At 44.2% G+C, this 13,017-nt stretch overlaps 2 protein-coding genes across 2 annotated transcripts; both read right to left on the bottom strand.

Moving 5' to 3' along the window:
* Positions 1-3,351: 3,351 nt before the first annotated feature.
* LOC106586658 (uncharacterized) lies at positions 3,352-6,801 on the bottom strand. The gene is made up of 6 exons (XM_082969130.1): positions 6,266-6,801; positions 5,583-6,171; positions 4,944-5,000; positions 4,624-4,748; positions 3,918-4,068; positions 3,352-3,835 (listed from the first exon to the last, which is right to left on the bottom strand). The coding sequence occupies exons 1-6, from the start codon at positions 6,470-6,472 to the stop codon at positions 3,723-3,725; spliced, it is 1,242 nt and encodes a 413-aa protein (XP_082825256.1). The 5' UTR covers positions 6,473-6,801; the 3' UTR covers positions 3,352-3,722.
* A 2,795-nt stretch (positions 6,802-9,596) lies between these two features.
* LOC106586659 (protein ABHD13) lies at positions 9,597-12,667 on the bottom strand. The gene is made up of 2 exons (XM_014174174.3): positions 12,322-12,667; positions 9,597-11,223 (listed from the first exon to the last, which is right to left on the bottom strand). The coding sequence occupies exon 2, from the start codon at positions 11,180-11,182 to the stop codon at positions 10,121-10,123; it is 1,062 nt and encodes a 353-aa protein (XP_014029649.1). The 5' UTR covers positions 11,183-11,223; positions 12,322-12,667; the 3' UTR covers positions 9,597-10,120.
* Between the last annotated feature and the right edge of the window lie 350 nt (positions 12,668-13,017).

Below are 13,017 nucleotides of genomic sequence, written 5' to 3'. Positions count from 1 at the left end.
TTAGCATTTTATATCATTCCCCCAAGTCATGCTAACCTCTCACCATTACAATAACAGGGGAGGTTAGCATTTTATTCCATTCCCCCAAGTCATGTTAACCTCTCACCATTACAATAACAGGGGAGGTTAGCATTTTATATCATTCCCCCAAGTCATGTTAACCTCTCACCATTATAATAACAGGGGAGGTTAGCATTTTATATAATTCCCCCAAGACATGCTAACCTCTCACCATTACAATAACAGGGGAGGTTAGCATTTTATATCATTCCCCCAAGTCATGTTAACCTCTCACCATTACAATAACAGGGGAGGTTAGCATTTTTGAGGCGTATGATATTTATGCACCTGTAACTATATTGATATTTATGCTCATGTGGCAGAGAGAAGATTTAGCAATTTTATAACTCATTTTATGCAATTCTACTAATTTTGCCTTGGGTTGGAAGCAAATGTCTGCAGTTTTTAATATGAAAACCGATGATCAATGGGGCCTACGCCGGTCGCTAATTCAACCATGCTTACTACAAGTTTAGATAGCTGTCCGCTAGACAAACTTACCAATCTAAAAACATTTAGCTGACATGGGCTAATTGAGTGACTGTTGATGCACAACCAAATTTTGAAACAGCACCTTGTGTATTCTATTACTCTAACTCTCAACAGTTAGTTGAGACCCCGATTGAGTTCCAAAAAATATAAATAATTGTATTTCTTATTGTTCTGAGGACCCCTCCCTGATCTAGAGGTTATAACCTTGCCCCAGTTCTTTTCTATACTGATCTGATAGCTATTTCCAAGGGTCATCTCTTCATCTGTGTCCTGTCATTGCAGTTGAGGAAATGTTATTTTGGAGTGTGATAGCGTACTCTCCCAAATCTACATCTATATTCACAGTTATTGCCGAGTTCAAGACAACTTAGAACTCTGAAACGCAAAAATCTCCGACTTGGAAACTTGTAGAAATATGAGGTCTGAGTTTCCCATTTGAAAGAATCAGAATCAACCAATAGGAAGCTCCACGCACAACCGAGCTTGCCAGTTTATAGTCCTAAAAATGTTTCAGCCATTCCTATGGGGGAAATAAATGGGGAAAGAATGGGGTTTGGGGATAAACGCTGAAAATAAGATCTGAGGTCAACCCAGGATTAGGAGATCTTATACTTTTTGTTCTATGAGATAATATCAGTCAGTAAACATGATGTTTATTATGAAGCCTTTATGTTCTTATTTTGATTGCATAAATGCTTCAAAATTAATGTCTGTGTTCACCACATAACTTATTTTCGGCGTTTATCCCCAAAAAACATTCATTTCCCCATAGGCTTTGGCCAATGAGTCATGGCGGAGCAAGCCTCTGTTAGTGCCTACAAAATGACGCCATTACTATTGCTCTCTCTATAATGACTCTGTTTCTCCTTGCACCTCATCACAATATAGTGGACTAACATCTTTGGCAGAAACACATGCAGGTAAATGGCCAGTATTGTCCATTCTAGTGTGTGCATGTGTACATTTGTTTTACTCCAACTAACCACAGTACATCGAGCACTACTTTTAGGAGTGTTGTGTTAGTGACTTTCAGTAAAAAAGATGGATACAGACCTGCATGTGTTAAGAAGAGAAGCACCATGGAAGCACCAGTGTACCATACCGTACTTCACTGTAGTTTCCTGTGGGAAGGCTTCCCTCTGCTGGTTACAAGTGGTAGGCTACAACTAACCCCCTCTCAGGAAGGGATGACATCACTATCAGCAACACCAGCCATAGTGATTGGGTGCATTTGAGCGAATCATCGTCACCACCTTTTAAAGTGTCCTTCATTATGAGGATAACAATTGTCCCACAAGACCCTACTGTATATGTCGACTGCATGAACATTACAAAAATCACGTGATCAAAGGTAATGAAGTTTTGACAGCAGTCTACTGCAAGTTTCTGCAGTTGCTCTTCACCAACTTCATCCTGCAGCCATCATCCTGCAGCCATCATCCTGCAGCCATCATCCTGCAGCCATCATTCTGCAGCCATCATCTGCACTGTGGGAAGCTCTATAGGCAACCAATGTTTTTGTTTCACCCACGCGAACATGACCGAAACAGGAACCAACTTTGCTGCAATTCATGTATACAGTGGATAGTTACAAATGAATGTCACCAATTCATTGTACACTGAACAAAAAATATAAGCACAACATGTAAAGTGTTGGTCCCATATTTCATGAGCTGAAATAAAAGATCCCAGAAATGTTCCAAATGCACAAAAAGCTTATTTCTCTCAAATGTTGTTCACAAATTTGTTTACATCCCTGTTAGTAAGCATTTCTCCTTGGCCAAGATAATTCATCCACCTGACAGGTGTGGCATATCAAGAAGCTGATTAAACAGCATGGTCATTACACAGGTGCACCTTGTGCTGGGGACAATGAAAAGCCACTCTAAAATGTACAGTTTTGTCACACAACACAATGCCACAGATGTCTCAAGTTTTGAGGGAACGTCCAGTTGGCATGCTGACTGCAAGAATGTCCACCAGAGCTGTTGCCAGATAATTTAATGTTCATTTCTCTACCTTAAGCCACCTCCAATGTTGTTTTAGATTTGGCAGTATGTCCAACCGGACTAAAAATTGCAGACCATGTGTAATCACGCCAGCCGAGGACCTCCACATCCTGCTTCTTCACCTGCGGGATCGTCTGACACCAGCCACCTGGACAGCTGATAAAACTGAGGAGTATTTCTGTCTGTTATAAAGTATTTTATTGGGGAAAAACGAATTCTGTTTGGCTGGGCCTGGCTCCCAAGTGTGTGGGCCCACCCATGGCTGCACCCCTGCCCAGTCATGTGAAATCCATAGATTAGGGCCTAATGAATTCATTTCATTTGGCTGATTTCCTTATACGAACTGTCACTCAGCAAAATCTTGAAGTTGTTGCATGTTGCATTTCTATTTTTGTTCAGTATAGATGGTACAATGATTCCCAACACTATTCAGTGCTTGTTTTCTCAGATAAACTGAAATTGAGCTAACAGTGTAGAATTTTTGCAACCAGAAAATGAGAGCAATTTCCACTAGATAACACAGCCACAGAACAGTCGCTCCGGCATCATAGCCAATCACAACATTGGCAGGTAAGTAATACTGTGAAACACTATTCCACTATTACTGCAGATATATTATGGACATTTTGTGAAATCACAATGAAAAAATTCCAAAATAAATTGTATGTGAGGCACCTTTAAAGGTCCAAAGGAGTTTGGTCTGCTTTGTGTTTTCATTTTTGCCATGGAAAAAATATTGCAATACTGGTATCGTCACAGCCCTAAACAACATGTGTATTAACAATGTATATGACCATAACAACATGTGTATTGACAATGTATATGACAATAACAACATGTGTAAAGGAGTCTACATGAATGAACGTTGAGCCACCTGCCAACATAAGCCTCAAACATTTCAGATCACGCATAGTGATGACACTGGTGTCACATAAGGCATCAGCCAGTCATAGGCCATGAATCTGTCTGTCCGTCCATCCCTCAGTCACACTGTAAAGCTGTTGACATCATAGTAGAAAAGATGATGTCCAGACCCACAAGGCATTTTACATTTAAAACCATTATCTCTTCTCCACCACAGCCAGCATCTACCAGCTCACCATTTCCAGTCCCCCAAGTTTGTATCCCTTAGTCCCCCAGGTTCAGCCCCCCTGGTCAGGGTCAGACCAGTCTAAAGGCCCCCAGGAAAGTAAAGTCCCCATTCAGAGAAATGTTGGCTGTAGAGCGAGGTATCAGCAGCTCCACACTGTCCCCGACCTCCAGCTTCACTATGCCTACAGAGAAGAGAGTTAACACACTCATATACATACAGGCACACACATAAACACACACAAACATGCACACGTACGCACTCACCCCCTGTGTAGCAGGTGTTGTATGGGTAAACAGGGTTCATGTCCTGGATACAGCGGAACAGTGTGACATGCTGAGCTTCATCTCCCACAACATTCCTCTTCTTCCTGTTCACCACATGACCCATGGCAAAGATCCTGTCCATGTAGTACACCTGTATGAGACAGACAGACAGAGACCAAGAAAGACAGACAGACAGACCAAGAAAGACAGACAGACCGAGAGAGAGACAGACAGACAGACAGACAGACAGACAGACAGACAGACAGACAGACAGACAGACAGACCGAGAGAGAGAGAGACAGACAGAGAGAGAGAGAGAGAGACATGGAGACAGACAGAGAGAGAGACAAGGAGACAGACAGAGAGATGGACAGAGAGAGAGAGAGAGACATGGAGACAGACAGAGAGAGAGACAAGGATACAGACAGAGAGACGGACAGAGAGAGAGAGAGCGACGGACAGAGAGAGAGAGAGAGAGAGAGAGAGAGTAGTTAGAGCCATGACCTATCCAGAACATGTGCAGGAGAAGAATATGAATGTTGTTGGGCTTGTGAGAAATTGTAGTACACCTGAAGAGAGAATGGGAGAGTTGGGGCTTGTGAGCTGTCTATGTAATAGCTTAGACCTACTGTACCTTCACCCCATGTGATCTAGCACTAACCTATATGATACACCAAGTTCTCTCATGTAGACGACCAGTGCTCACCTGGCTGTAGACAAAGTAGTATCCCTCCTCTCTGACAAGAATGCTGTCACTCTCTGCCTCCAGGGCGGAGCCTCTCCTAAGCCCCTCCTGCAAGGGGATCCCTGTGTGAGGCTCCAATGAAAACTCTGCACAACACCAGAAACACAAACCATGCATGAATCAATCAAAACACCACCAACCTCGACAAACAAACCATGCGTGAGTCAATCAAAACACGATGAACTACCTAGCATAGCCCAAGTCCCAGTCTGTATGTCCTTAAGTCAACTTAAGTATTTCTGGTAAAATGATGTCTGACTGTAATTCCTGGTTTACAGTACCTTTCTGGAATGTTTCCCTGTTGCTATCTGCCAGCATCTGTAGACAGGGTTGAGACACTAGACAGTAGGACAGAGGGAGAGTTTAGCATTGATTCAAACTACACTACCCAATAATCCCCTCCGTGTAACCTAACTCTCACGCTTACACATAATCAAACAGATTTTTGTTGTATACTGAGTGTATGATGTACAATTCTAATTAATACGCTTTGTTTAACTGATTGAACAAATTTTATTTTTGTTGTACTTATATTTGTGGTATGGTTTTCATATCAGCCCTTTTGGACTTCCAGACTCACCTGCACAACATTTTCACCAGTTCTTTATCTGTACTGTTTTTTATTTCTCTTGTTTTCTTTGGTGAGAGTAAATACCCCCCCAAAATTAAAAAAATTAAAAATCAACCTCACTGTGTACAAGGTGAGTTATTTTTAGAGACAGTGAGAACAAAAAACGATGCAGCTTGCTTTAAATAAGTGTACTTGTTTGAAGTGTTAAAGTATCAGCCCCAGCCCCATTTTAAAGCAACAGCACCAGAATATAATCTAAAAACAGAACAGAATTGACAACGTGCTATATCACCCTTCAACATGTCAAACAGATACAAATAGTCCCAGAGAATAGTATTGGAAGTCTTGCCTGTGTTCTCAGGTCCTGTGCCCACACTCCTCTTCCTGATGAAGGGCAGCCTAGTCTGGGACTCAGGGGGGTGTGGAGGAGGCTGGGGACCAGGTGTGTGTGGAGGGGGCTGGGAATCAGGGGTGTGTGGAGGGGGCTGGGAATCAGGGGTGTGTGGAGGGGGCTGGGAATCAGGGGTGTGTGGAGGGGGCTGGGGGTCAGGGGTGTGTGGAGGGGGCTGGGAATCAGGGGTGTGTGGAGGGGGCTGGGGGTCAGGGGGGAGTGGAGGGGGCTGGGAATCAGGGGTGTGTGGAGGGGGCTTGGGGTCAGGGGGGTGTGGAGGGGGCTGGGGTTCAGGGGTGTGTGGAAGGGACTCGGGGTCAGGCGGGTGTGGAGGGGGCTGGGGGTCAGGGGTGTGTGGAAGGGACTCGGGGTCAGGCGGGTGTGGAGGGGGCTGGGAATCAGGGGTGTGTGGAGGGGGCTGGGGGTCAGGGGGGAGTGGAGGGGGCTGGGGGCCAGGGGTGTGTTGAGGGGGCTGGGGGTCAGGGGGGAGTGGAGGGGCTGAGCTGCTCCTCCTGGTTCTGGAGCTGCTGCTCATCTGTTGCAGTGTCTGGGTAACGCATCGAAAACAACTCCATCTCATATCATACATATTTTACAGACCACAGCATCACAGATCAGCAGTGAATATGTAAACATCTTACCTCCTCTCTCCTGCGAAATACCTCTGACCGGAGCCCCTCCACCTCGGTCCTGAGGGCCAACAGATGGAACAGAGATAAGGCCGAGAGAGACGATGAGGTGATCGCCGCCAGGGTCAGCAGCAGGACCGGCCAGGTGAGCCTCCGACCCCCAGACTCCTGCCCAGGCACAGGGCCAACAGCCTCAAGACCTGGACCTGCAGACACCATCACAGGAACCAGACAGCCTCCTCCGTGTTTCTCCCAGGTATTTCTTTCTCTCCTGTCTCAGTGACTGCACAGTCTGAACACAATGCTTGAATGGTGTATAAGGCAGGGAAGAGCTGCAGCCTCCCTCTCCTCTGTTCCGCTCAGTTAACCACACTCAGAACTTCCTGCTCTGATGATGGCCAAGTCAAACCACCCTCTCTTTTTACCCATCTACGTTCTGTCCACCCCCCCGCTCTAAAAGACAAACTCTGCTTTCTCTTCAACCACTTTAGTCTGAAAGGGCACAGCAGGGGAGACACATCTGATCCTGATTAAAGTCACAGCTGATGCAAATACGACAAGCTATAAAACATATGTCAAATCACAATTAGTGTGTTGTGGAAGAGGAAAATGGAGTGTAGAAATATGATGACATATATTTTGGTCTCAATAGACAGGATGGTCAACTAGAAAAGGAAGTGCAAAAATCACCCTTTGCCTCTTTACATCACCACTGTTCCTGAAAATAAAAAGTGAAGTAGAGAATGTTTTTCTCTATTTGTAGCCAACATATTTCTGTGAATGTGGAACCAGACCCTTCACAGACTAATGCTAAACATGCTAAACATCACAGAAGAGAGAGATAAGAACTTTGGGTTTATTCAGTTATTGCATGTTACTGTACACAGAACAGAAAATTAGATTGTGTACTTAGAAAAGAAGAGTGAATATAAAAAAACACATCAACACTAGAGTAGTAAAATGATGGCAGTGGTTGTTTTCCTAAACAGAATGGAAGCACAATTCAAGTTCAGTTCATGAGGATACAGAGCTCTCAACTACAATACCCATTAGCCTCCAGCTCAGAGAGCAGTGAACACCCATCATCATCATCGCATGTTTAGTCCTTCAAAAAATCAGTGTATCAGTATGTTAACATATCATTCTCTCCTGCATATCAACGCCAGCTTTCATTCCATTTCACTGTAAGGTCTACACCTGTTGTATTTGGCGCATGTGACAAATACAATTTGATTTGATTTCCGAGACTTATAAACAATTGAATATCCTAAGAAATAATATTTTACACAACGCTAATGCAACATTACGTAGAATAGCAATTGCTTTGAGTTCAATATAACATTTATTTCACAATAGGACCTGGTCGGACCTGGACCTAGCAGCAACATGTCCCACATGTATCACTCCAACAGCTCTGGTGGGAGTGAGGGCCAATTCAGTCAAGTCAGGAATTTAATTGCACTCCTAGAGAGCTACCTCACCAAGCAGTGAGAAGAATAAGAGCACCACATTGAAGCTGCCCAGCAACACCTGTTGGGGTGGTGCTGTCATCCATGTTTGACAGTCTTTGGGATGGAGATGCAATATGGCAGTCATGCCAACATATCTCATCAGCCACCTGGTGGAAGGGACTTTGTGGATCTGAGGCTCTTTCCCCTGTTGCCTCCATCATGCTCCAAATCCCACCAACATCAACCGCCTCAGAGCACAACTGGTCCTTGTTTGGGAACACACACACCAAAACACGCAACAGGCTGACCAACACAAGGGTTGAATAATTGGTGGCCATCCGGACAAATTTGAGGCTTTTTGAGCCTGACAACGAGACATCCTCAACAAGGTTGGAAAGTGACAGTGAAGATGAGGCCTCAGAGTCTGATGTTCAAGAAGTCCAGGGAGAAGACATGGAAGCCTGAGAGGAAGACAACCAAAGCTTTAGTTTCTAGACTATCATTTTACATTTTACAGTTTTCAACAGTGTATGTTGAAAACAATTTTCTGAGATAACATGGATCATTTGGGATCATTCAATATTTCCTTTCTTTTGTTGTTCAGTGAAATCATCCCATGTGAAGAGTCAACTCTTAATTTAAGTTCAATTCGTGACTACATTTTTTTTGTACATTTAAAAATCGTATTAATATTAATTTGCATATATTTCCATTAATTCCCACAGTAAGTTTCCACCTCTGAATATTACCCAAAATGTGCCACCCCAATTAGCGCACAATGTAGCAATAGATTTTGTAACTAAAAAACAAAATGTAGCATTTCTTATTGGACAGGTATTCCCTCCCTGTTATAATCTGTTAATGATCACAACCCAGCAGGGTTAGAGTTTATTTTTGTCTAACTCAGCTCCAGTCCCTGGAAGACATGCAGGAAAGGTTCATTAGCTCCTTAAAAGCACTCCAAGCAGGTAAAGCCATTTCTCCACAAAGAGCCATGGGGTGAAATGAGACACTAGCCTACTTGACAGAACAAGTATTACATTGAGAAGAATAGATTAACACAAATAATAATACAACTTAGCAACACAAGTCTCATGGTACAAACATAGAGATCAAAATGTAACCCTCACATACCTAACACACACTCTATCCCACGAAGTGTCCTTCACTTTGACAGGAAGCTAACAGTGCTAGGTTTTTCCCAGGCCATGGTATTTGGGTGAGGGTCTTCTGGTTTTTAATAGTGTGCAGAATTCAGAACATTGCAGATAAAAATGTATTGTACAGACAGACAAGCCTTACATGACATAATTCAGAATATGTGTCTGTTCTTTATAGTACAGTTCTATCAGCAACAATCTAAAGGTCACATCCGTCTGAAAACCCTGGTGTTGGCAACCAAGATAAACGGTCACGGGTAAACTATGCAAAGAGTTGACAACAGCTCCAGCCACATAGGCATTTACATTTATTGTCAGAGAATATACAGTGTAGAATGGGATTTATGCAACATTGAAATATCATCTGGCCATTTACAACAACAAAATAGATTGGGAGTGAAACATTCAGGTTGCGCATGCTCCTTTTCAGAGTGCTACACACATAGTGCCTTATGGGCTGTATCATATTGGCTCTCGGCTGATATGAACAGGATTTTCTGTAAAAAGTAGAATATGAATCTATGAGGACACTATGATGGCTATAAGATCCTCACGCATGTAACTTTAAACAGCGTGTCATGAAATAACAGATTACACAATTAAAAGAAACAAACTTTTTATTGAATTACTGAAACACTATCATATTAGTCAAAAATGTCTTATTGATTTACTGAAATGCTATTATGTTAGCTAAACATTGTCATTGAATTCTGGAAGTTCAGGTGCAGCTTTGCCTCCAGCAGTTTATTTTATTTTTAAAGTGTTTTTTAAAAGTGTGGTTGTGTTTGACAGGATGATCATAGTTGTGTATGGTTTGTAAATTATTCAAAGAAGGCCTTAACAAGTACATGTTCACCCACTGCAGTCATATTTCACACACAAATAGACTTGTGAAGACATTTCCATGTTAATCACCCCTCCATCAACCCCAAACACCTCCCATACCTAAAGTAATCCCCAATTGTTTGATATGGTACAGTTACTATGGAAAAAGACCATGATAAAACCAAAACAAAAGTGTAGAAATGAACATTCTCTCCAACCTGACTGTAGTAGCTCAGTCTAGTTACCGCTACCCTACCATAGACACTTCAAGTAGATCAGAAAGAACTAGACAGGTATAAGCAATATGGTAGTAGTTGGCTTCACCTTTCCTTAGCCATATAGCTTATTACACCTATTCAATGGCTTTGGATCTACACAAGTGCGTAGGGAGTATGGACTGTAGGGTTCTCTAGACTCTTCCTCTCTCTAGACTAGATGATTGTGACGCTGGCTGTGGACTGGATGCTCTCCTCGCGTGTGTGGCTATTCATCAGCTCCTTGACAAACTGTTCCAGGGCGGCGAAGTAGCCCTGGCACTGCCATGTGTCGTTGTGCGTGCCCTCAGAGAAGATGGCCAGACGTTTAGTCCGTGCCGGCGACAGCTCGTAAAGTTGCTTCATCATGACGGGCGGGATGAGCTGGTCCGATAGGCCCGACACGAACAGCGAGGGCATCCGGCACATCGGCACCTGTCTGTAGGACAGGAACTGGTTCCGGTAGAACCACAGAGGCAGCAGCCTCATGGGCAGGAAGGAGAAAAGCGTGGCTGCCATGTGGGGGATGCTGAGGAAGGTGTTCTCCACCACGATGGCCGCCACGCGATGAGGGTTTGCCGAGGCCAGGCGAACCGCCACCGCGCCCCCCAGAGAGCGGCCAAACACCATCACCTTGGTCTTGTCCAGGTCAGGCCGGGTCATCACGTAGTCCAGCGTGGCCTGGGCGTCCAGGTACAGACCGTCCTCACTGGGCTCGCCCTCGCTCTTCCCATACCCCCGGTAGTCCACCAGCACCACGTTGGCCTTCAGGTTCACCAGCATCAGCAGAGCATTGGGCACCCGGTGCCCGATGTTGCCCGCGTTGCCGTGGAAATAAAGGATCGTGGGCGGGGCCGTGGAGGCAGGGTTAGATGCGTTGACGGGGGCGACCCCGGGGTTATCAAGGCTGTCTCCGCCGGTGTAGCGGAGCAGGATAAGGTTGAGGCGCACGCCGTCCTTGGTGCGGATGTAGACGTTCTCATGGGGGATGCCTGTTGGCATGGCCACGTAGAGCCGGGAGGAGGAGGGCTGGTCGGGGAAGTAGAGCAGCACGTCCTGGAACTTGTAGAGGATGGCGGCCACCGAGGCCAGGATGAGAGCCAGGAGAAAGAAGCCTCCGTAGAGGTGGAAGGTGAGGATGAGGGCCAGGAGGGAGATGCGACAGGCACCCCAGGACCAGGAAGCCAAGGCCAGGGCACAGCGCTCCACCGAGCCCCACAGCCTCCACGGCTTTTCCATGGCACAGAGACACACAGGATCACACCACCACCACACACACTCTTTGCAGAGAGAGAGAGAGAGGGGATTGGGGGAGGAGGGGAGAAGGAGAGAGCAAGAAAGAGAGAGAAGATTGGGGGAGAAGAGGAGAGAAAATCATGACTCATGCACTAGAGACAAGGACCACTCAAGAGATTGTTCATCTCCTCTCACAATTTACAGCTCAGCAAGCCTTCCACAGATGGTAATAACAATACTCTTAAATAAACCATTTACACTTTAAAGTTGAAACAGAAACCAGTGGAGCAACACGCACATGCGCCCACACACAGCCACTATCAATCAGCCGATGTGATGCCTGGCCTCAATGTTAAAGCAAGCGTTTCTCTGATACAGCTACAGTCTCAGTGGCGGTTAACTGGAGAAATTAGGCCGACTGTTTTCACCCTAGGGCCATTGGACTATACAAGAGCCGGTCGTTCTTTCTGTTGAGCTGAATCTGCCAGACCATTTAACGGATTAGAACCAAACACGCCTCAATTACACAATACCTGGTTGGGTTGCCACTGTGAATTGTTTGGCAAATATGAGACTGGTATTTGACTATACAACATATGGGATGGTTGGCTCTAATGCACATGACAACAACTCATTGGAATAGAACATTCCAACGGTAATTTATTTCCTGACAATTCCATCCATGTCACATCAGAGATGGTGTTTTAGAACTGAAAACAACGGAGGCGTGGCAACCTGCCAAAAGGATCAAATTAGGAATGCAACTGTCAAGAGAAACATTATGATTGACATAAATAACTGCTAACGTTATCTAACTTGCGTGCTGTCATGTCTTGTCAACAATAAATAACGTCACTATTTGAACAGTTAGCTATTTGCTAACTGTATAAATGGAAAAGGGGTTACACGACCAGGCAGTGCATGCAGAAACATTATCTAGACTAGCTATGCAAAAGTCGACAAGACGTAGATTGCAAATGTAGCTACGTGTCCCGAAATGCTAAAGTTTACAGCTCTTCTCTGTGTGAACATCGATTTGTAATTCACAGTAGAAAATGCCAGTTAACCACATTAGCTACCTAGCTAGCATCAACTTGGCACATATACTGTATCTATTTAGCTAGCTAACGTCACATACTTACCTCTCTCCCATCATTTAGCGATTTAACTGCATACAGCGAGATAAAACAATTGCAGTCAACGGAGTCACTGTCATTTGGTCCAGAAGCTCACACAAAATGTATTTCAGATATGAGCAGCTTGACAGAATTAACCCGGCGGAAAAGCTAACGTAGTTATCTACTATCTACTCCCTGTGAGTTTTTTGGGGGTTTTCACTAGTTATCACAGCCACAAAGTTTATCGTAAAAATTCATGAAAACAAAAATGTGCTTTAAGGTTACGGTTAGACATAAGGTTAGCAGTGTAGTTAGGGTTAGGTCTGAAATTAGATTTTAAGAAGATAAATAGTAGAAATAAGCGGGGTATATAACTTTGTGGCTGTGGTAACTAGTGACCCCATTTTTTCTCCCTTTCGTGTCACTTTTAGAAATTCCGTGTAGAACGTGGCAAAAAAAAGAAAGAGGTTCCACATTAATTTCCATCTTCCAAAAAAACGATGTTCAAACGGTCTCCACTAGATGGTGAACTGCGAATATGGCTTTTTATGGCCAATGCCCACTGAGGGATGCAAAACTGGAGTATCCCACACTAATCCATGGTACATTGTAGCAGGTATAATGATAATAACTAAGTAGGTACAGTATATATTTAAACCCCTAAATTATGTTAGCAATAACCTCAGTTCGTCAGTGATTGTCTTTCATAAAACTTTGTAG

This window comes from Salmo salar, chromosome 25, assembly GCF_965601325.2.
Source record: "Salmo salar chromosome 25, fSalSal1, whole genome shotgun sequence".
Taxonomy (NCBI): Eukaryota; Metazoa; Chordata; class Actinopteri; order Salmoniformes; family Salmonidae; genus Salmo; species Salmo salar.
Note: the sequence above shows the minus strand (reverse complement) of the source record. Positions and strands in the feature narration are given on the sequence as shown.